The sequence below is a fragment of the Salminus brasiliensis genome, chromosome 12 (genome assembly GCF_030463535.1).
Source record: "Salminus brasiliensis chromosome 12, fSalBra1.hap2, whole genome shotgun sequence".
NCBI classification, from domain to species: domain Eukaryota; kingdom Metazoa; phylum Chordata; class Actinopteri; order Characiformes; family Bryconidae; genus Salminus; species Salminus brasiliensis.
In genome coordinates, this window is record NC_132889.1 from 33,019,480 (window position 1) to 33,042,095 (window position 22,616).

Sequence of the window (22,616 nt, forward strand, 5' to 3'; positions counted from 1 at the left end):
TTGCTATGGTGTTACAAAGTGGTTGCTATGGTGTTGCTAGATGACAGCTATGGTATCCCAGGTGGTTGCTATGGTTTTGCTTTATGGTAAACAGGGTGAAACTGTTTTTGCTTGGTAATTGCTATGCTGTTGCTGCATGGTTGCTATGGTGTTACAAAGTGGTTGCTATGGTGTTGCTAGATGACAGCTATGGTATCCCAGGTGGTTGCTATGGTTTTGCTTTATGGTAAACAGGGTGAAACGTATTTTGCTTGCTAATTGCTCTGCTGTTACTGCATGGTTGCTATGGTGTTACAAAGTGGTTGCTATGGTGTTGCTAGATGACTGCTATGATATCCCAGGTGGTTGCTATAGTGTTGCTTTATGGTAAACAGGGTGAAACTGTTTTTGCTTGGTAATTGCTCTGCTGTTACTGCATGGTTGCTATGGTGTTATAAAGTGGTTGCTATGGTGTTGCTAGATGACTGTCATGGTATACCTGGCTTTATGCTAATTAGGGTAAAACTGTTTTTGCTTGGTAATTGATATGGTGTTAATACATGGTTGTTAAGGTATTCTAGGTGGTTTGTATGGTGTGGCTAGGTGGGTGCTATGGTGTTGCTAGATGACTGCTACGGTATCCCATGTGGTTGTTATGGCGTTGCTTTATGGTAAACAGGGTGAAACTGCTTTTGCTTGGTATTTCCTATGCTGTTGCTACATGGTTGCTATGGTGTTACAAAGTGGTTGCTATGGTGTTGAGTTAAAATATTTATCCCATCTAGACTGAAATTATGGCTCTCAACTGGAGTTAATTTGAACTCCTTCACAGAGTTAAAAATGAACTTAAAAATGAAAAAAGTTTGACTTATTAAACTAATATTTCAAAACACTGGAACATTTAGGAGAAAATGACTACAAAAGACAGACAGATTAGTGCTTTTTTAATTTTAATTTTGAATTTAATAAAATTGTGTTAGTCTGCCTAGCTACATTACCCAACTCAGCTCTTTGCTTGTTAGCTAAGGTAATGTATCCACCATGAGAGACAAGTCGCGTTACTTACTCTGTAGGCTGTCACTGTAACCAAGACTGGAGGAAAATATATGAGATGCTACCTTATATATGACATTATTTCAATGCACAAATCATGTCCTGCCTAAACGTTAATAAACACAAAACACAAAACTGAAGTTGCAGTCTAAATTAGAGAATAAACTCAAACAATCTAACACCTTCACACATTTTTGTCTAACTCCAGATTTTCTCCACTAACTTTTGTCTAACTCCAGAGATTTGCTGTGTATACCATAAAAGGGACTCTTTGGATTACTGAGTAATCTGTCTCTTGCTAGCTGACAAATAGCACGATTCTAAGTAATGTAAACAACTCTGAGACTTCGGGAGCTGGTCTGAGACACAGTTGAGCCACGTTATAGCAGGGTAAACACACCAGTCTCTCCTAGACACATGCCATGCAGTACGCAACTGAGCTTATTATCCATGTCTGTGAGGAAGGTAATGATGGATGCTTGACAACTGTGCAATATTCCAACAAATATCTCAAAGCAACTCTTGGAACTCTTTAGCTAAATTTACAGCAATAGCCATCTTTAGCACAGCACGGGAAAGGGCCGAGCATATAAACAACTGGTGGCCTAGTCACACAGAGTTCGATTTGTATGGATGAAAAAAAAAATACACCCGTCAGGTGCTGAAAACAAACACACATGTATTCATGATGTATTTCACACTGAATCCGACACTGACGGACTGTAATGCTGCACCATTTTTTTTTGTTGGAGCCTGCTCTGTATTTCTGCACTGTACGAATGTGTTTAAATCAGGCTGACTGATCACAGCTCCGATGTCATGGTTGCAAACCAAACAAATGAGCATCAACACGGCGGTAGCTTGTTCGTCTTTCTTGTAGCAGAACTCAAAAGCTTCTATGAAAAGCAGCACCATGCTGAATGTAAACATGCAGGGGTTGAGGAAAATCTATGGTGGAGCAGAGCTGAACGGTTGGGGAATGACTGGGAGAACTTTACAGAGACAGTTGGGGTTTTTTTTTTAGGTTTGCCTAGGTGCATCTTAATCTATGTCCACAAAGAACCACAAGCTACACTGTTGAAAGTTCCAGGAGGTAACTGTGTTGCTTTGGTGCTTTGAGGAACCTTTAAGAAAAGTTTGTTATCCAGCACTTCAGCATCTTCTCACACAACAATCAGCAGCCATGGGCTCTAAGCAGCTGCCTAGCACTTAAAATGCTAAAATAACTGAAGCCCAATGTTTAGCTTCCCTCCCAAGACTTTCGAACCCTGTTTCCAGAGCAGAAAGGGTTCTACTACAATAAAAATCACAGGGTACTTGGTGTGAATAAGCCTTAATGAGCACATCTGTACTTTCTGTCCCACCCAGCAATCAGTCTGCCTTACCAGACATGCATTTGACTACCCAGTGCAAATGAATGTGGTGAAAACTGTTAAAAGTTTCCTTTGGTGCTTTGAGGAACCTTCAAGAAAAGGTTGTTATCCAGCACTTCAACATCTTCTCACACAACAATCAGCAGCCATGGGCTCCTCTAAGCAGCTGCCTAGCACTCAAAATGCTAAAATAACTAAAGCCCACAAAGCAGAAGAAGGCTATACAAAGGTTCCTCAAAGCACCTTAAGAGGTTCGTTCCTCCACAGTTTCAAATTGAAGAACCCCTAAAAGTTCCTCAAGGAAGCTTAACAACGTTTAGCAGAAAGGGTTCTACTACAATGAAAATCACAGCGTACTTGGTGTAAATAGGCCTTAATGAGCTCGTCTGTACTTTCTGTCCCACCCAGCAATCAGTCTAACCAGTCTAGCCAGACTTTTACATTTACATTTAAGGCATTTAGCAGACGCTCTTATCCAGAGCGACTTAAAAAAGTGCTTTACTATTTACCCAAGAAAAACCTCAGCTAGTTTGAATAAACTAATAATTCCAAGATACCTCTAAGTTTAGACATTACTAAACACAAGTCAGTAAGGAGACCACTCTGCTATTCGCCCAAGTATTCTCAGAAGAGGAGGGTCTTCAGTCTGGGTTTGAAGACAGCGAGCGACTCGGCCGTTCGGACACCCAGGGGAAGCTCGTTCCACCACTTTGGTGCAGGACAGAAAAAAGCTTGGACGCTCGTGTTCCGTGGATTTTGAGGGATGGCGGGTCGAGCCGAGCCGTACTTGAAGCTCTAAGGGCTCTTGGTGCACATCGGCTTTTGACCATTGCCATCAAGTACGGAGGGGCTGGTCCGTTCTTGGCTTTGTAGGCCAGCGTCAGGGTTCTGAATCTGATGTGGGAAGCAGCTACTGGAAGCTGGTGAAGAGAGAACGCAGCACTGGAGTGACATGGCTGAATTTAGAAATGTTAAAGACGACCCGTGCCGCTGCATTCTGGATAAGCTGCAGGGGCCTGATGGTGCGCAGAGGGAGACCAGCCAGAGGAAAGTTGCAGTAGTTAAGTCTTGAAGTGACGAGAGACTGAACGTGTACCTGGGTGGCTCCTCTCTAGAGAGGAAGGGTCGAATTCTCTGGATGTTGTACAGGAGAAATCTGCAAGACCGAGTTACGTTTGCAACATGACTTGAGAACGATGACTGATCATCCAGAGACAACACCAAGGCTTCGAGCTTCTGTAGAAGGACTGACCGGTAAGTTCTCAAAAATAAAATTAATGTGGTGAAAAAACCTTAACAGGACACAATCCAGACAGTAGTCGCATGAACTGACCAGGCATAAACAGGCTCTGAGAGCTTGCCAGGCTACATCACGGCCTCCACACAGCAGGGTTAGCATTCATGCAGTCCATTTCTCCCATATAGACTCAACACTTTTGCAATCAAAAGACACATCAATGTTTTACAGATGTCTGTAAGTACAGTTTGGTTGGAATATTATTCAAATTTAATTGCAACACAGCCACTTTCACTAATCCTATTCATTTTGATGAACGCTTCCGTGTATTTAGCTTGGAAATCGTTTCCACATATTACATCAACACAATTTTTGCCCAAAGCAAATCCACGGAAAGACAATAACTGTGCTAATGGGGCATCATTTATTCATGTGGAACTCAACATTTACATCAACTAAACTCACCCAGCACACACACACACAAACACACAGCTCACTGTTCAAGGAAGGAGGGAAACACTAGGCAGGGTTTTTTGTGCCGGGTAAGGACGTCATGGTGTGAAAAAGCACGGCAGCAAGGTTGTCTGTGGGGCTGCCGCAGGCGACACGTGCAGAACAACTGACAGTGAATGAAAACTGTCACTGCCACTGTCACTGTCTAGCTTTATTCTGTCCCCTGATAAGCAGAGTGTCCACACACTGTACCGCTGTCAACCTCTGACCTTGTTAACCATCCTGGGTCTCCTGAGGAGTGTTGTGAAATGTGACTATGGTACATTTGAAAGGTTCTAAGGTACAGGGTTTTTAATGAGCAAGATTAATGTATTACTTTTCTTTTGGACAATTTTAGAGTTATATATATATATATAAGGATTTGACCTATTCAATATTTCCCTCATACCTTAATTAGCTTGTTAGGGCTATGGCCCGCTCGTAGCCATCGTTAGGAAAGGTCAGGTGGCGCACATTTTAAAGCTCTACAAATATTCCTATTAATACTGTTACTTTTACCAGCATTCACCATCATCTTTAATTCCATTATTCTGACCATCTCTACTATGATTATACTAGGTATGTTATGATGATAGCAGCACACCTGAGCAGCAGAACAGTCTCGGTGGTACAGTGACCTTTTATCATGCATTTAGAAATAGTTCTGACTTGTGAGGCTTGGTTCCTCCCAAAGTTTTTCCTTGCCACTGTTGCCTTTGGCTTTCTCACTGGGGGTCTTTGTGTATGTTTTGTTGTTCACGTATTAATGATTCCTGTACCTTGTGTTAGGGAACTGCCCCAGGACATTACACATTCTGGTGTCACCAGAGGTCGGCGTCACCAGAATTTTAGTTAATGCTCCACCTCCTGTCCCTCTCACCTGAATCCTATTTCCCTGCAAGGACCTTCCCTTTAAAAGGCCCTTTCTTTCCCTTCAGTATTTGTGGAGTGTTAACAGATGTCACCTTGTGCTCGCTGTGGTTGGCTAAACTTGTGGACTGTCAAGGCTTTTTCTGGTCTCTCCTGCTTCTTGAAGCTTGTTGACTTTTGTGCTTTGTAGTTTTGAGCTGCTGGTGGAACTTTTGGGGTCTTTGTCTCCTTTTTGACCTATATTATATATTTTATTTTATTTTATTTTGGACATTATTGAGTTTTTGTTGAGCTTTTGTTCCTGCTTTCTGTAGAATAAAACCTGCCTAATATATCCCTTTCCTTTACACATTGCTTTGTCAGTTGTGAAAAGCGCTACACAAACACATTTGCCTGGATTTGATTTGACTTTAAATCCTAGCTCCGGTTTGGCACTGGAAAAGGTGAAACATCGAATCTGCCGCCCCTGATATCTAAGCAGATGAAGGATAAACGGATGTTTGATAGGTTTTGCGAAGGCCTGACTCACTTCGTACGCATCCTGACTGGCACTGGGTAAATTTGCACAGCGCATATCGCTTTGATATGCGGGCAGCGCCCGTGCTGTCTTTTATATGACAAGATGTCAAAGCAAATATCAAACTTTCGCTCTGGGTCTGTAGCGCAGAGTTGGCTTGCGGTTTAAGCCTCAGCTGACACTAAAGTTTCATACGCCGTCAAACCGGTGATAAGACATCAAAGGTACCAAAAAGGGGCTCTTTGTAAAGCTCGGCGCTTCGGCCTAGTTAAAGCCGAAGCCTCTGAATCGCGGCTGAGGTGAACGGGGGTCCACATTTGTATGTCGGCACACTTTTTTTGGAAACAATGCGGCCTTGGCTCTTTTCATTGTGGCAGGTAAAGCAGCCGGGACGGCGGTTCATTTGCGATTTCGCCTGCCTGCTGGAAGCTCCCAGATCCTTCGCCTGTAGCTATGCTTCACCTCTGCTTCTAATCAGCTCACAACTCGCAAAAACCTCCCGCTACAGCCTGACCTTTCCCAGTGACATTTTAAACATCCTCACTATCTGTCCCTCTCTCTCTACCTTTGTCTCTCTAATCCTGCTTATCTCTCTCTCTCTAGTCCTCTCTCTCTCTCTCTCTCTCTCTCTCTCTCTCTCTCTCTCTTTCTCTGCTTCCCCGTACCTCCCATTCTTTTCCTTGGCCCTCACCTCTCCCCTGTCTTCCTCCATTCTGGCTAATTGTCCTCTCCTTCGCTCTGTTCCTAATGCCATCATTGCCATTTAGAAGGTCATGCAGTCACGAAAGAAAAGCCATCTTACTTCATCACACACACACACACACACACAAACACAGTGTGGCATTACTAGGACCCCGCCCCACCCATACTACAAAGTACTCACTATCATTACTTCATTACGTGTCCAAAAACTTGTGGACACTGCTTCTAATAAATGCATTTAACTACTTTAAGTTGCATATATTGCTGACCCAGATGTGCAAATGCACACACAAACACACACAGCTTGTCTAGTCCCTGTACAGAAGTATTGCCAACAGAACTGGACTCGCTGAAGTGTGTGCTAGAGGGCTCTAACGCCCCCCCCAGCATTGAGCTGTGGGGCAGTAGAAGAGCTGTGTTCTCTGGAATGATGGATGGTGCTTCATCCAATACTGTTGAGATGAGTTGGGGTGGTGATCATCCAATATCCTGAGCTCACCAATGCGTTTGTTACTGAATGCAGCAGCAGTGCTCTATAAAATGTATTAGAAAGCTTTCTTTACTGGACAGTAGAGACAGTTACTCCAACAAAATCAGCATGAACTCTTTAAAAACCCCTGATTTCAGAGGAAACGATGAATGAATGAATGATGAAGCTGTCCCAATACTTTTGTCAATATAGTATATGTTTAAATCAAGTCAGTGCTCTAATGTAGGCTAATGGTTAAACTATATTATTAAAGGATTTCAGTTAAAGGGTTACGTAAAGATATATGGGGGTCCAGTGAAGATGTTAGGGGTCTGCTTATTACACAGCATAGGATTTCTGGACAGTCATTGCATCCACAAACAGAGAACTGTAGTTAAGTGTGTGTGTGTTTTTTTTACCACAGTATAATGAACCCATATTCTGCCTAGACGATGTGGAGTGCCCTGTGTAAGTGTTATACCAGATAAGTGTTTTGTAGAAATATACTAATGCACTCCTATCTCCTATCTCCTATCTCCTAAAAATGTAATCAAAAGCCTTAGAGGAGGCTGTTAAAACAGAAACGGCATGGTGCATAATTTGCTCATGGTCAATATAAACAATATATAATATATATTCAATATTAAACTGGCATGGAGGATGTTTGCTTAAGCTTTGTTTGACCAAAATTACTAATTTCCACTTATTAAAGGGCCTGTATTCTACAAGCCTATATTTTTCTCCTGAAGTCATTTTTGGGGTTTTATAAAAACCCATGAAAAACTTTGGCTTTTTTAAAAACATATTTTAACATATTGACGCTTTCCAAAATGGGGACTTTACAGGAGAAGGTAAAAATGGTCTTAACTTTGAATGGAAGTCAATCTAAAATAAGGGTTTATTCCAAGTAATTTAGAGCATTTCTATTGGTCCATTCATCCAGAATGATGTACTCAGCGTAGAGAGCAGCTACAGGGTTCAAACCATGAGTAAAACAAAAAACGGACAAAGCATGGTACATGATACATTCTCATTGGACAGCAGCGATATGGATATTGGATCTTCATTTGAGCAATATTGAGATAATAATATGACATACAAAAATATGTCAAAAATACATCGCTGCTGTCTAATGCATCCCCATTTTTGTCCTTTTTTAGATTTTTTAGCTGCTTCTGTGCAATGTGTATATACAGTGCCCTCCATAATTATTGGCACCCCTGATTAAGATGTGTTCTTTAGCTTCTAATAAATTGAGTTTTTTTCTAAATAATATAGGACCACGGTGGAAAAAAGAGTAAAATCCAACCTTTAACTCAAGTGAATTTTAAGGGGGAAAAAATCCCTGACTAAGAAATAATTATTCTTCATAAAATCACCTGTTCCACAATTATTGGCACCCCTAATATTTCTTAGGAAATAAACATAATTAAAGTATTTCTGTCAATTCTACAGTAGTATGAAGTTGATCAGAGTATGTAGGAACATTTAATTAGTAATTCACAACTTCCTGTTACCCTGGGGTATAAATATGACATGACACAGAGGCCATTTCTCTTCAACATGGGAAAGACAAAGGAACATACCATTCAAGTAAGGCAGATGTGTGTTGACCTCCACAAGTCAGGCAATGGCTACAAGAAAATAGCCACTCACCTACACCTGTCCATATCTACTGTCAGAGGAATTATTAAGAAGTTTAAAACAACTGGAACAGTGGTAAACAAGCCTGGACGAGGACGCAAGTTTATTTTGCCACCACGCACAGTGAGGAGGATGATAAGAGAAATAAAAAGGTCTCCAGAGCTCACTGTTACAGAATTGCAACAAATGGTAGCTTCTTGGGGTCACAAAGTCTCTAAAACAACCATCAGGCGCTAACTGCATGCCAACAAGCTGTTTGGGAGGCATGCATTGAAAAAACCTTTTCTCACTCACAATCATAAACACAAACATTTGGAGTTTGCTAAGCAGTACTGGAACTTCAACTGGGACTGTGTGCTTTGGTCAGATGAAACTAAGATAGAGCTTTTTGGCAACAAATGCTCTAAGAGGGTCTGGCGTAACACAAGAGCTGAGTATGCAGAAAAGCACCTCATGCCCACTGTGAAATATGGGGGAGGATCAGTGATGCTGTGGGCCTGTTTCTCTTCCAAAGGCCCTGGGAACCTTGTTAGGGTGCATGGCATCATGAATGCTTTGAAATACCAGGACATTTTAAAACAAAATCTGGTGGCTTCTGCCCAAAAGCTGAAGATGGGTAGTCACTGGGTCTTTCAGCAAGATAATGACCCAAAACATATGGCCAAATCTACACAGAACTAGTTCACCACACACAGAATAAAGCTCCTCCCATGGCCATCTCAGTCCCCAGACCTCAACCCCATTGAAAACCTGTGGGGTGAGCTAAAGAGGAGAGTGCAGAGGAGAGGACCCAGGTTGCTGGATGATTTAGAGAGATTGTGCAAAGAGGAATGGTCAAAGATCCCTCTATCTGTATTCTCCCATCTTGTGAAACATTATAAGAGAAGATTAGGTGCTGTTTTGTTGGCAAAAGGGGGTTGTACAAAGTATTAACATCAGGGGTGCCAATAATTGTGACACACATGATTTGATGTTAAACAATTATTTCTTAATGTGGGATTTTTTTCCTACTGAATAAATTCACTTGAGTTAAAGGTTGGATTTTACTCTTTTTTCCATCGTGGTCCTATATTATTTAGAAAAAAACTCAATTTATTAAAAGCTAAAGAACACATCTTAACCAGGGGTGCCAATAATTATGGAGGGCACTGTATATATATACTCTGTTCATATACAATTACATCACTGCTCTCCAATGAAAAACATGTATCTAATTTTTTTATATAAATTTATTTGATTTAATTGATTTTATCCCCAATTTAGATCACCAATTACCCAACCTGTACATACTCTCTCCTTCCCCTTTACATGCAATGCCCCCCCCCAGACACATGCGCAGCTAGTCACACCTCTTTTTCAAACTGCCTCTTTTTCTGATGCACACTGGCTAACAGACGCCAGTAATGGCCAGCGCCACACTAGAGTAATGTGGGGGGAAAGCGCCATCTACCCGCCCTACAGAGAGCAAGGCCAATTGCGCTATCTCGGGACCCCGGCTGCCGATGGCTGGCAGCATGAACAGGATACGAACAAGCGATCCTCTGATCTGTTTGAACCCTGTATCTGATCTGTATATTGTGTAAATAATTCTGGATAAACAGACCAATAGAAATGCTCTAAATTGAATGGAATAAAGAACATTTTGCCTTCTCTTATGAGATCACCATTTTGGAGATACATGTTTTTCATTGGACAGTGCCAAAATATATGTACATATATGTTTATACACTAAACATATTTACACAGTGGTGCTTGGACGTTTGTGAACCCTTTCATATTTCCAGGTTCTATATTTCTGCATATATTTGACCTAAAACTTCATGCTAACAGTAGATAAGAAGGTTGCAATATTATAATATTGGATAATTATCCTGAATAAATAAATAAACAGCTGTAATATTTTGAATTAGTTTGATTAGGCTCTCCTCATGTACTTATACCAAATATATGCCCATTCCTTTATATGTACAAATATGGCCATACATCAAATTTCTGTATAGGGAGCCCTCGAGCTCTCTCGTCCCGCCGGCGGGCCAAAAGTGTTATTACAAACTTCTTTAACCAAAGGATAGCCCCACCAGTTTATACAGAAGTCCCTTTAGGCCCTGAGTAATTATTAATGTGTAATAAACCCTGGAGTGTTAAATGGTTAAATCGCAGGCAAACAATGTGGCAGACCTTTTTAAACAATTTAAAAAAATCTGTGCTTCATGACGAGGGCATTTCACGCTGCAAGATTAGTCTAGGATGGCTTGCACATAAACAGGACAATAAAAGGTCTTGCGTTGCTCCAGTTGCTTAAACAGGTTAGGAACTCCGTCTCTCAGGCTCCCAGGCTATTTTGTGGGCGTAAGAGAACATGCTTATGTTTACCTAGCCTATCAAAGCCCTCAAAGCATATCAAAGCAAGGATAATTGAGTTTTTCCAGGATATGAGCCTTTTAAAGCAGTCAACCATTTGCAAGGCGGTTCTCCTGGCATGATTCAGTCCAGTAGGAGGTTGGAATGGGGACGAGATCTGTCTGTTCACTGCTGTCGGCCACGTCTGAGGCAGAATGCACACTTTCTGGTGAGCTGTTGTGTTTTCCAGCACAATCCCACCTCACCCACCCCCCCTACACACACCTGCCAGTGTGCTAAAAATGTTTCACGGTGAGCTCCACTCGCAGAGGAAGGCTGCGGTTTGAATTATAGCGGCTCTGTTTACGCCTTTTCTTCCTGAAAAAGTTCACTTTTGAAAAGGCGAGCAGGGAAAGCAGAGACGGTTTGGGCTGAATAACTGATCAGCTGGAGACGTGACAAGTGCAACTCACATCTCATTTGAATTTCCTCGTTAGTGGGAGATAATTAGTCAATGCAGAGCCAACATTGCTAATTAGGAAGAGGTGGATTTTGCAGATTGCATTAGTCAATAAGAAAATGTGAAAGAATGAAATATATAATTGCTGCTAACCCTCTGGCTACTGTACACACAATGCATTCGAAATAGAAAACCCTCGCACTCTCCCAGCCACATGCACGAAACTCTCATTTTTATCGGAAAACAGCGCCAAAATAAGACCTTCTGTCTGGTTTTCCAAGCTGGCCCTGAAGAAGATAAGACAAATAAAAAGAGATGGGAAATTAAGGCCTGGCCTGGTCTGATCTGGTCTGGTCAGGGACGTGTAAGTGCATATTTAAGCGGCTGATTGCATTTCAGTAAGTAGAGTGAACGACTACAAGTAAGGAATTAACATTCAAAACATGGCTTAATCTCCCCGTCCCTCTTTTTTATGGCCTGAGTGGCAGGAAGGCTGATTCTGAAGAGCTTTTAACTGCAGTGAAGCTGCAATGAAGGTGAACGGACTGAAAGGGTGTGGATATTCGTATGTGTGCTGAAGGGAAAGGGCATGAGTTGGTCACTGATTGGTATCTGATATGTAGGTTTTTGTACGAGCATGTACATGATTATGTGAGTGTGTTGTGCAATAAGGTCTGCGAAGAAGGTTAAAAATATGTATATATATATATATAGGCCTGTCTATGTGTATGTGTGTCTCTTTCTAGGAAAAACAGAAGAGGGTTCAGCCCTCAGATACTCAGAAGGCTGAGTATAAGGTTGGGTTTAGGTTTGGGTTAAGATTACGGTTAGTTGGTTAAGGGTCAGGTTCAGGGTTCAGGGTAGCTGTAAAATGTCAACTCATCCAAAAGTTATTGGTGGTCCTCACTATTATAGTAAAACAAACATGTGTATGTGTTGTGTTCGTGTACTAGTGTCTCTGTGAGGACCAAACGACTATCCTCACAATGATAGTACACCATGACGGATTAGATTAACATGCTCACTACAGTTATGGTTAGGGTTTGGCCAATGGCAGTCCTCACAAATATAATAAAACAAACAATTTATGTTTGTTCTCATACTGCTATCTCTATGAGGACCAGACGTTCTCACAAAGACAGCGTGACGTAAAAAACGAGGACATCTTCAAAGAGCAGAAAGTTCAGCTTTTGGGTTAAGGTTAAGGTTAGGATTAGGGTCATTAGTATGGTCAGAGGTATGGCTAGTATAGTTATGGTGAGGGTTAGCCGTAGCACCAAATAAATAAATAAATAAATAAATGGCAGTCCTCACAAGTATAGTAAAACAAACCTGTGTGTATGATTTTATGCAGCACTCACCAAGAGCAGGTTCTGCACAGTCTTTATACTGTTCTGGAGTGCAGTATGGAGAGTCTCCTGTAGAGAGAGAGACAGAGAGACAGAGAGACAGAGAGAGAGAAAGAGAGAGAGAGAGAGAGAGAGAGAGAGAGAGAGAGAGAGAGAGAGAGAGAGAGAGGAGCTTTAGTTTTAGGCTCAGTCTTCTTGAATTAATGATGAGCTTTAGGAAAGCACTGTCGAAAAGAAACAGTCCTGCAGCAGCAACTTCACCCTGTCAAACACAACTGCTGAACACACTCAATAAAAGTGTGTGTGTGTGTGTGTGTAGGTGTGTGGTTAAATTTTCTCTAACTACTGTCTGAAGTTTCTCTCTCAAATTCTCACTTTTTAGGAGTGTATGGTTTTATAGTTGGTGCTAAAAAAAAAGCATGTTATGATTGGATAGGAATTATTTCTTATTTCAGGCGAAGAAAGTGGAGAAGTTTCACTGTCCGGAACGTCCAGTCCAGTCCAGTCAAGTCCAGTCCAGTCTACGCAACATTTGCTTTTGTAATTAGAAGAGAAGATATTTAATCATGCTATGAATTGGATGGAGAGAGAGCTATGCTTACAGTCTTGAAGGTCCAAAAAACAAGGCAGCAGCACCAGCTACCAAATGAAGTCTATAAATATCATATTTCCTTTTATCTGGATCCTCATTTTCAGGTTTGCAACTAAACCAAACCGCCTCCATTCAGCACAGGTCACTAAGTGGAGCTCCCAGAGTAGATGAAGACCTAATGAGGATATTAAAGCAGTCTAATATGAAACTCTAATACTTAGCAACTAATTACTAATGACCATTTAGTTAATTACTGGATCCTGACTATCATTTCAATTAGCTGAGGATATTAAGCAGAGGAGGAGGAAGGTAGAGGGGTAATGGGAAACTAACTCAAGGATTCCCGTTCAGTGCATTGTAAATCAGCTCAAATCATATATATATAAGGGGTGAAGAATCCACAGTTTGGACCAGTTTGGAATTTATATTGAACACAGTCGTGCAAGTTACAGCCCCCCCCTTCAGGGAGGTGGTGCAGCCTGTAGTGTATTAGGCAGTAAAATGTAAACACCACCGCTGTTCCTCCTTCAAAAGGAAATCCAGCGGGACCGAAACAGAGCTGTAAAATTTCAAAAACCCTGAAAGTCTTACATACCAGTCCTGACCACAACATTTACATCAACCCTGCTTTTATAGCCCCAAAGCTGTGATGTGCTAACACCCGACAGCGGCTTCAGGAGAGCAGCTCATCCCCCCTAGACTCCAGACCCTAGTTATGGGAATATGGGTTTCTGCGAGAAGCAGGCCTCGTGACCATGGCTTTTTCTGTGCCAGTGTCCACAGAAGGGGAGCTCATAATTGGCAAGTAATGAAGATAAAACCACTTCTGGGACCACTTCTGACATCTAGTGCTAGTGGGAGGTACGACTGGGTGGGTTGACTGGAGGTACCAAAAAAAAAGTTTGTGGACACTTTCTCAACCTGCATTTTTTCAGAAATCTTTTGGGTATTCTTCTGGGTATCCCAGATAACACCCCAGTCCCATACTTACTGTCAGGATGCTAAAAACACTGCTGACCTTTCACAACAACTTAAAGGATATGCTGCTGATGTCTTGGTGCCAGATACTACGGTACACCTTCAGACGTCTTGTGGAGTCCTTGCCTCGAATATTCAGACTTTGCGGTCGTAGAGGCACTTAATATCAGTCATCGGTGTGTATAGTTTTTTATAGTGTAAATAAGATGTCAGATATTGTGTCTGTTTGTTCATGCTATGTATGTGTGTGTGAGAATTAGAGAGAGAGGGAGGAAGAGCGAGAGAGAACGCAAGGAAATGTGCTAGTAAATTGCCACTGTGGCTAAATCTCACACTTGAATGGTCCATCACTTGCTTATCTGAAACAACGGATTCAAGAAATGAAGTTGTTTTCCAATCTGCATTCAAACGCAGCAAATCATTTCCATTTTACCGTGGAAATATATGAATAAATGAAACAGCGGAACAGAAGATGACAGGCAGGGTGGTAGAGCAGCAGAGAGAGAGAGTGAACCTGGCATGTGGACCATCCTGCAGTTGCAGTTCTCCACGATGTAGCGCGTCTCACACTCGATGCGGCAGGCCGTGACGCTGTAGACCTGGAAGAAGCCTGAGTCCAGTGCCCGGGACACACACTCCCCCCACGGAGGTGGCAGGTATGTTAGCTGCAGAGAAAGAAAAAGAGAAAGACACTGTATTAAATAAATAGCCATGTCCAAAAGGTTCGAATCCCGAGCCATGCACTTCACTATCGGCAGCCAGAGTCTGAGAGAGCAAAATTAGCCATGCTCTTTCCAGGTGGGTCGATCTCATCAGGCAGGTCTTGTGGGGGGTTTTCTGGTATAGAGTGATTAGTTCCTACCAAAAGTGGCCCAAGAAAGGACAACTAGTGGGCTGACACCAGTGTCATGGGTATCTGAGACTCATTGATGAGCTCCATAAAGGCCAAAAAGTCCTTTAATGGTGTGGTGTCCATGCCTCAAATGGTCAAATCTGTTGCGGTGGCACAAGAGGGGTCTACTCAGTAGTACTAATGTTATGGCTCATCGGTGTATATAGTTTTACATAACGCAATCTCCCCTCATCACATCTGAAGCAATGTTGGCCGCCACAGGTGTCTGTTAGCTGGTGTGGTGGAGCTGGGGACCCAGCGCTTTCCTCTGAGTGTGTCGGTAGGCTGGCGATGGTGGCAGTTTGAAAAGAGTTGGTGGCTGGCTTTGCATGTATCAGAGGAGACGTGTGTTAAGTCCTTACTCTCCTGGTGTCGGGAGCATTGCTAGTGCTAGGGGGGCTACGAATGGGTGGGTTGATTGGAGGATTGGAAGTAAAAGTACTGACCCGGCACTGAGATAGAGAGAGAGAAAGGTTGGGAGAAATTGGGAGTAAAAAGGAAAAATATGGCCAAAAAAAAAAAAAAAAGTTTGTGGACACTTTCTCAATGAGCATTTCTTGTAAAATAAGGGGGGTATGTAGTACTTATTTATATAAATAAATAATATTAATAGAAATAAATTATTAAATACATTTATATATATATAAAATATAATAACTTTTAAAACTCAGGACAGAGGACCTGAGGCGGCTTCACTGCTTCAAGGAAAACGCAAAACACAAAACTCTGCCACCAAGGACATAAAACCTGGGAGTCTTTGTGCACAAAACAGCGAGCTAAAGACCTATGGTGCTGCCAAGTGGTTGCTATGGTATCCAAGGTAGTTCCTACCAACATGCTGTGATGGACGTGTGCAGGAGAACTTGTGGGCGGATCATGAACGGGTCAATCAACAGAGGAGTTGCCTTTTAACAGCTTTAATGACCAGCAGTGTTACACAAGGGCAAAATGGCTCTATTTGATCCACACACACAGAGACGTACACACACACACTTACACACACACACATGCAATCTTTTGTCTCTAGTGTCAGATTTATTCTGCAGTAACAAGCAGGTGCGGCCTCCTAAAAGTCGAACAAATGGCTGTGCAGATGTCACACGGCTTCTGAGAAGTGTGAGGCGCAGAGGCGTCCTCAGAATTCCTAACGAGCTCATTTTGCCCCCAGCACACGGACAGACCCCGCACTCGCGCACAGCTCAAACAGAGAAGCCTCTCAGAACAAACAACTCCAAATGGCTATCACCCCACTGACCCTGCACTAAGAGAGAGAGAGAGAGAGAGAGAGAGAGAGAGAGAGAGAGAGAGAGAGAGAGAGAGAGAGAGAGAGAGAGAGAAGGAGGGAGGAAAGGGAGAGATAATGGAGTGGAAAAGAAAAAAGGGTTAGGAAGGATGGGCTAGAGAAAGAGAAAAGGGAGTGAGTGAGAGAGAGAGAGAGAGAGAGAGAGAGAGAGAGAGAGTGGGGATAGAGAAAGGTGAGTGAAAGAGTGGGGATAGAGAAAGGGGAGTGAGAAAATGGGGAGAGAAAGAGAAAATGGAGTGAGAGAGAGAATGGGGATAGAGAAAGAGAAAAGGGAGTGAGTGAGAGAGAGAGTGGGGATAGAGAAAGAGAAAAGGGAGTGAGTGAGAGAGAGAGTGGGGATAGAGAAATAGAAAAGGGAGTGAGTGAGAGAGAGAGTGGGGGTAGAAAAAGAGAGTGAGTGAGAGAGTGGGGAGGGAGAAAGGGGAGTGAGAGAGTGGGGATAGAGAAAGAGAAAAGGGAGTGAGTGAGAGAGTGAGGATAGAGAAAGGGGAGTGAGAGAGTGGGGAGAGAGAAAGGGGAGTGAGAGAGTGGGGGGAGAGAAAGAGAAAGGGAGTGAGTGAGAGAGTGAGGAGAGAGAAAGGGGAGTGAGAGAGTGGGGAGAGAGAAAGGGGAGTGAGAGAGTGGGGAGAGAGAAAGAGAAAGGGAGTGAGTGAGAGAGTGAGGAGAGAGAAAGGGGAGTGAGAGAGTGGGGAGAGAGAAAGGGGAGTGAGAGAGTGGGGATAGAGAAAGGGGAGTGAGAGAGTGGGGATAGAGAAAGAGAAAAGGGAATGAGTGAGAGAGTGGGGATAGAGAAAGAGGAGTGAGAGAGTGGGGATAGAGAAAGAGGAGTGAGAGAGAGAGTGGGGATAGAGAAAGAGGAGTGAGAGAGTGGGGATAGAGAAAGAGGAGTGAGAGAACGTGGGGATAGAGAAAGAGGAGTGAGAGAGAGAGTGGGGATAGAGAAAGGGGAGTGAGAAAGTGGGGATAGAGAAAGAGGAGTGAGAGAACGTGGGGATAGAGAAAGGGGAGTGAGAGAGTGGGGATAGAAAAAGGGGAGTGAGAGAGTGGGGATAGAGAAAGGGGAGTGAGAAAGTGGGGATAGAGAAAGAGGAGTGAGAGAAAGTGGGGATAGAGAAAGGGGAGTGAGAGAGTGGGGATAGAGAAAGGGGAGTGAGAAAGTGGGGATAGAGAAAGAGGAGTGAGAGAACGTGGGGATAGAGAAAGGGGAGTGAGAGAGTGGGGATAGAGAAAGGGGAGTGAGAAAGTGGGGATAGAGAAAGAGGAGTGAGAGAAAATGGGGATAGAGAAAGGGGAGTGAGAAAGTGGGGATAGAGAAAGAGGAGTGAGAGAACGTGGGGATAGAGAAAGGGGAGTGAGAAAGTGGGGATAGAGAAAGGGGAGTGAGAAAGTGGGGATAGAGAAAGGGGAGTGAGAGAGTGGGGATAGAGAAAGGGGAGTGAGAAAGTGGGGATAGAGAAAGGGGAGTGAGAGAGTGGGGATAGAGAAAGGGGAGTGAGAGAGTGGGGATAGAGAAAGGGGAGTGAGAAAGTGGGGATAGAGAAAGGGGAGTGAGAAAGTGGGGATAGAGAAAGGGGAGTGAGAGAGTGGGGATAGAGAAAGGGGAGTGAGAAAGTGGGGATAGAGAAAGAGGAGTGAGAGAGAGAGTGGGGATAGAGAAAGGGAGTGAGAGAGTGGGGATAGAGAAAGAGGAGTGAGAGAGAGAGTGGGGATAGAGAAAGGGGAGTGAGAAAGTGGGGATAGAGAAAGGGGAGTGAGAGAGTGGGGATAGAGAAAGGGGAGTGAGAAAGTGGGGATAGAGAAAGAGGAGTGAGAGAGAGAGTGGGGATAGAGAAAGGGAGTGAGAGAGTGGGGATAGAAGAAGAGGAGTGAGAGAGAGTGGTGATAGAGAAAGGGAGTGAGAGAGTGGGGATAGAGAAAGGGGAGTGAGAAAGTGGGGATAGAGAAAGAGGAGTGAGAGAACGTGGGGATAGAGAAAGGGGAGTGAGAGAGTGGGGATAGAGAAAGGGGAGTGAGAGAGTGGGGATAGAGAAAGGGGAGTGAGAAAGTGGGGATAGAGAAAGAGGAGTGAGAGAAAGTGGGGATAGAGAAAGGGGAGTGAGAAAGTGGGGATAGAGAAAGGGGAGTGAAAGAGTGGGGATAGAGAAAGGGGAGTGAGAAAGTGGGGATAGAGAAAGGGGAGTGAGAAAGTGGGGATAGAGAAAGGGGAGTGAGAAAGTGGGGATAGAGAAAGAGGAGTGAGAAAGTGGAGATAGAGAAAGAGGAGTGAGAAAGTGGAGATAGAGAAAGAGGAGTGAGAGAGTGGGGAGAGAGAAAGGGGAGTGAGAAAGTGGGGAGAGAGAAAGGGGAGTAAGAGAATGGAGAGAGCGAAAGAGAAAGGAGAGTGAGAGAGAAAGAGAGAAAGTGCGAGGGAAGGAAGACAAAGACAGAGAGAAGGAAGGAAGGAAAAAAGAGGAAGCAAGGGAGTGAGCATGAGAGAGAGAGAGAGAGAGAGAGAGACAGAGAGAGAGAGAGAGAGAGAGAGACAGAGAGAGCGAGAGAGAGCGCAAATGAAGGACAGCAAGAGAGAACAACAAAGAGAGACAGAGAGAAGCAAGGAGGAAGAAAAGAAAATGTGAAAAAATAGAAAGAGCGAGTGAGGAATAGAAAGAGAGAGAAATGGAAAGAGAGAGAGACAGAGGGAGGGAGGGGGGACGCAAAGGAAGAAAGAGGACATGAGGGAGGAAGAGAGAGAAATGAGTGGAAAAAAGGAGAGTGAACGAGAAAAGGGAGTGAGAGAGAGAGTGGGGAGGGAACTAAAAGAGAGAGAGAGTGGGGAGATAACGAGTGAGAGAGAAAGAGAAAGGAGAGTGAGAGAGAGAGTGGGGAGGGAACGAAGAAAAGAGAGAGAGAATGCAAGGAAAGTAAGGATGGCAGAAAGACAGAGAGGGAAAGAATGAAGGAAACAGAAAGAAAGAGGGAGCAAGGGAGTGAGAGAGAGAGAGAGAGAGAGAGAGAGAGAGTATGAGGGAGGAAGAGGAAGAGCGAGAAGGAAAGAGAGAGGGGGGTGGAAGGGAGAAAGTACAAGAGGGTGGGAGAGAGAAAGAGTGAGAGGGAGGGAGAATCAGATAGAGTGAGAGAGAGAGAGAGAGAGAGACAGAGGAAAAGAGAAAGAATGGGAGAGAAGGACAGATGGAGAGAAAAAAGAGAGAGGGAGAGAGGCTTATGTTAAGACATGATAATTACACACTGACACTTAAATGAACTAATCAACCCTGGATAAAAAAAAATATGCACAAAAATTGATTTTGAAGGACATTCCATCAACACCCACCCAAAAACCTGGTGCACTCAAAACCCTTTTAAATTCACGAATTAAGCTCATTAAATTCACTCGTTACCACATCTCTAATACACTACACCACCACGCTGTCTACAGCCGCACTGCTGTAGTATGTTGTATTCGTGGGAGGAGGAACATGCTTGAAGCCCCTCCTCTCTAATCTAACCTCCTATAGATCCCATCTCTACCTTAGTCACTTGCGCAACCCTCCAGCACCGAGTCACCTCCCTCTTAACCCTGTCATCCATCATTCCTGGCTCCACATATCAGAGGGGGGTATTCTTCAGTTTGGGGGTTCTCTTTACCATGGAAATCCAGGTCATTCCTAAGAGTTCACTTGCTTTTTTATCCTTTACTGAATGGCTGTATTCTCTAGAGCTCTCTGCAGTTGTCTTTGGGCTAAACTGACTGAAACTTGATGTCTTAGTTTAAAGGATATTGATGGTGAAACCTGAAAACCCTTGCAAGCAGTTGATGTGTTGAGGTAATGGCAAATTTCACTTTTTCAGACCCTAGATCATGGACTCAACAGCTCGTATAAGATGCACTTTAAAACGTTTTATTTATCTGTCATGGTAAAATATTGCTGTACATATAAAGAGTAATGGTGCTGAATAAATCTACTCCAAAATCAGAAGGAAAACATGATTAAATATCTCACTTTTCCTGCCACTATGACCCAAGAATCACTGGTTCGAAAACCGGGGTCATGCTGCTTCGCCATCAGCAGCCGGAGCCTGAGAGAGCACAACTGGCCTTGCTCTCTCCGGCTGGCTAGATCTCATTCTCCCCACGTCCCTTCTGTGTGATGCTGGCTGGCATAGGCATCTGCTGGCCAATGCATCAGAGCTGGGGACCCGGCACCCATTGGTTGCCCAGTGACCCAGTTGAATCGGCAGCAGATTGAAAAGATGCGTTGGCTGGTTGCGCATGTGTCACAGCAGGCGAGCTGTGTCAGTGCTCACCCTCCCAGTGTTGGGAGCATTACATGTGATAGAGGAAGAGTGCTAATCTGTAGGTTGGAGTGGGCTATCTAAAATTAGGGAGAAAAAGAAAATCCAATTTTTCACTCATCATCAAAATGAGCTCACTTGTCAGTCTATGTTTCCATGGTTACGACATAAAAACTTTAATTTAAAAATCTGTTCAGGCAGACATTTCAGGCTGTTATGGTAATGATATTAATATAATGTATAATATAATTATATAATATAATGTATAATATAATGTAATATGGTAATGATGTTTTTGTAATTTTGGGGACGTGTGCAAAAATATGCAAAGGTTGGATAGATATGAGTGTAAATAACACATCAGCTGTCTTTTTTAGTTAATATATATATATAAACTAAAAAAATGACACATTTTAATTAAGTCCTTTAGTACATGCCTTTTTTTGGCATAGATAAAAGTCCCTAAGAAGAGGACCATAAAAAAAGCTGCATGTGGCCCTAATCTCATTCTACAAACGCCCAATCACCCACTTTTCCAGTTGGCCCTGCTTTATTCCCTCTGATTAAGTGGCATCGTGGGTAACGTTGTCTTTACATTGTCTGACGAACAGCCAGAGAAGTGGCCAGAGTATTCGCTGGCTGTGAGACGAGTGAAGATAAACTCCTTCCCTGTCAGCCTGGCAAGAAGCCTCTCAGCCACAGCTTAAAGATCTCATATCAAAAGCGTCTGCTATCAGAAAATGATATCTGTGGGGTAAATGAAATTTGTCTGTGGTGGAGCAGAGATTGAATCAGAGCTGTGTCAGCTAGGGAAGATCACAAGGGCTTATCCTATTAGCTTAGCCACAGCGAGGAAAAAACATCAGCCCGGCTAGCACAGGTAGCGCTCCGTGTCAGAGGGCACCGGCTCTACAACGTTCAGCTCCACCTGATCATATTACGAGAGAAGTTCAGTGTAAAATCAGACGGACAGAATGTTCCCCTGAGGTCGAGACATCGCTGGCGTCTGAAGTTTGCTTCCTTAGCTCTGCATCCGGGCTGCTAGGCTAGCATGTAAAGGATCGAGTTGTTGAGCAATCTCAGTTATTGGGTTCTGACACTGTGACAGGCTTAATGATGCGTTCCAATGCTGGAGGGGATAACTGGGAGACTTGGCCCGGTAATGCTCTGGGCCAGTTACTGGTTAATGCAGCAACTCAGTGAGGCAGATGTTTGCGTACAACCAGGACTGTTGTAGGCAGGTGGAGTCCATGGATTCAAGCTGTTGGTGTCAAATTCCGACTCTACCAAATGTGTCCCTTGTCACAAAGCAGCTTTACAGAGATCTAGATCCAAGCCTCTTTAGAGCAAGCAAGTGGCAACAGTGGCAAGGAGAAACTACCTCGGGTCGAGAGGAAGAAACCTTGAGAGAAACCAAGACTCAAAAGTGGAACCCATCCTTTCTCAGGTCTACACCAGATAATGATGAAAAGAAAACAGCAAATAAAACATCAATAATGTGAGGTGAGGTGATTCATCAGACCAGGCTCTGTTTTTCTAGCCTTCAACTGTCCAGTTGTGGTGAGTCTGTGCCCACTGCAGCCTCAGCCTTCTGTTCTTGGCTGACAGAGGTAGAACCCTACTTGAGCTTCTGCTGTTGTAGCCCAACCCCTCCTCCAGGCTGGACCTTCTGAGATGCATTTCTACTCACCACAATTGTACAGAGTGGTTTTCTGAGTTACTGTAGCCTTTCTGAAAGCTCTTTATTTTCCTGTGATGCTGTAGCAGCGCCCCCCCTGTGGCTGTGTTCAGGCATTTCTTAAGAAATGTCTTCCAACACAGAGCAATTGCGAGGTGCACATTCTAATTTTGTATGAACATAGACATCACCCTGTGACCTCGCTATCCCACCACTGAAAACCTCCCTCGCTGCTGTTGTCCATTTTCCCTCCTGCTCAGCATGCATTTATGAGTATTACCAAGTTGGATTAATGTAAAAGTCACATGAATCCCGTGAATCTGGAGTCGCATTGCTGCGTATTGGAGGATATTCACTGGATTTTAGTACCACATATGAAAGCGGCCCAAGCGGAAAGTGGTTTGGGACACCTGCAG

General features: G+C 43.5%; 1 protein-coding gene across 2 annotated transcripts in view; it reads right to left on the reverse strand.

The window, feature by feature from the left end:
* Positions 1 to 22,616, reverse strand: part of asic2 (acid-sensing (proton-gated) ion channel 2) — a 623,897-nt gene that overhangs the window by 16,609 nt on the left and 584,672 nt on the right. For both annotated transcript variants that reach the window (XM_072693188.1, XM_072693186.1), the window contains 2 exons: positions 14,570 to 14,720; positions 12,498 to 12,554 (listed from right to left, as the gene is read on the reverse strand). In XM_072693188.1, the coding sequence (XP_072549289.1) occupies positions 12,498 to 12,554; positions 14,570 to 14,720 (208 nt within the window). The remainder of the gene's footprint in view (positions 1 to 12,497; positions 12,555 to 14,569; positions 14,721 to 22,616) is intronic.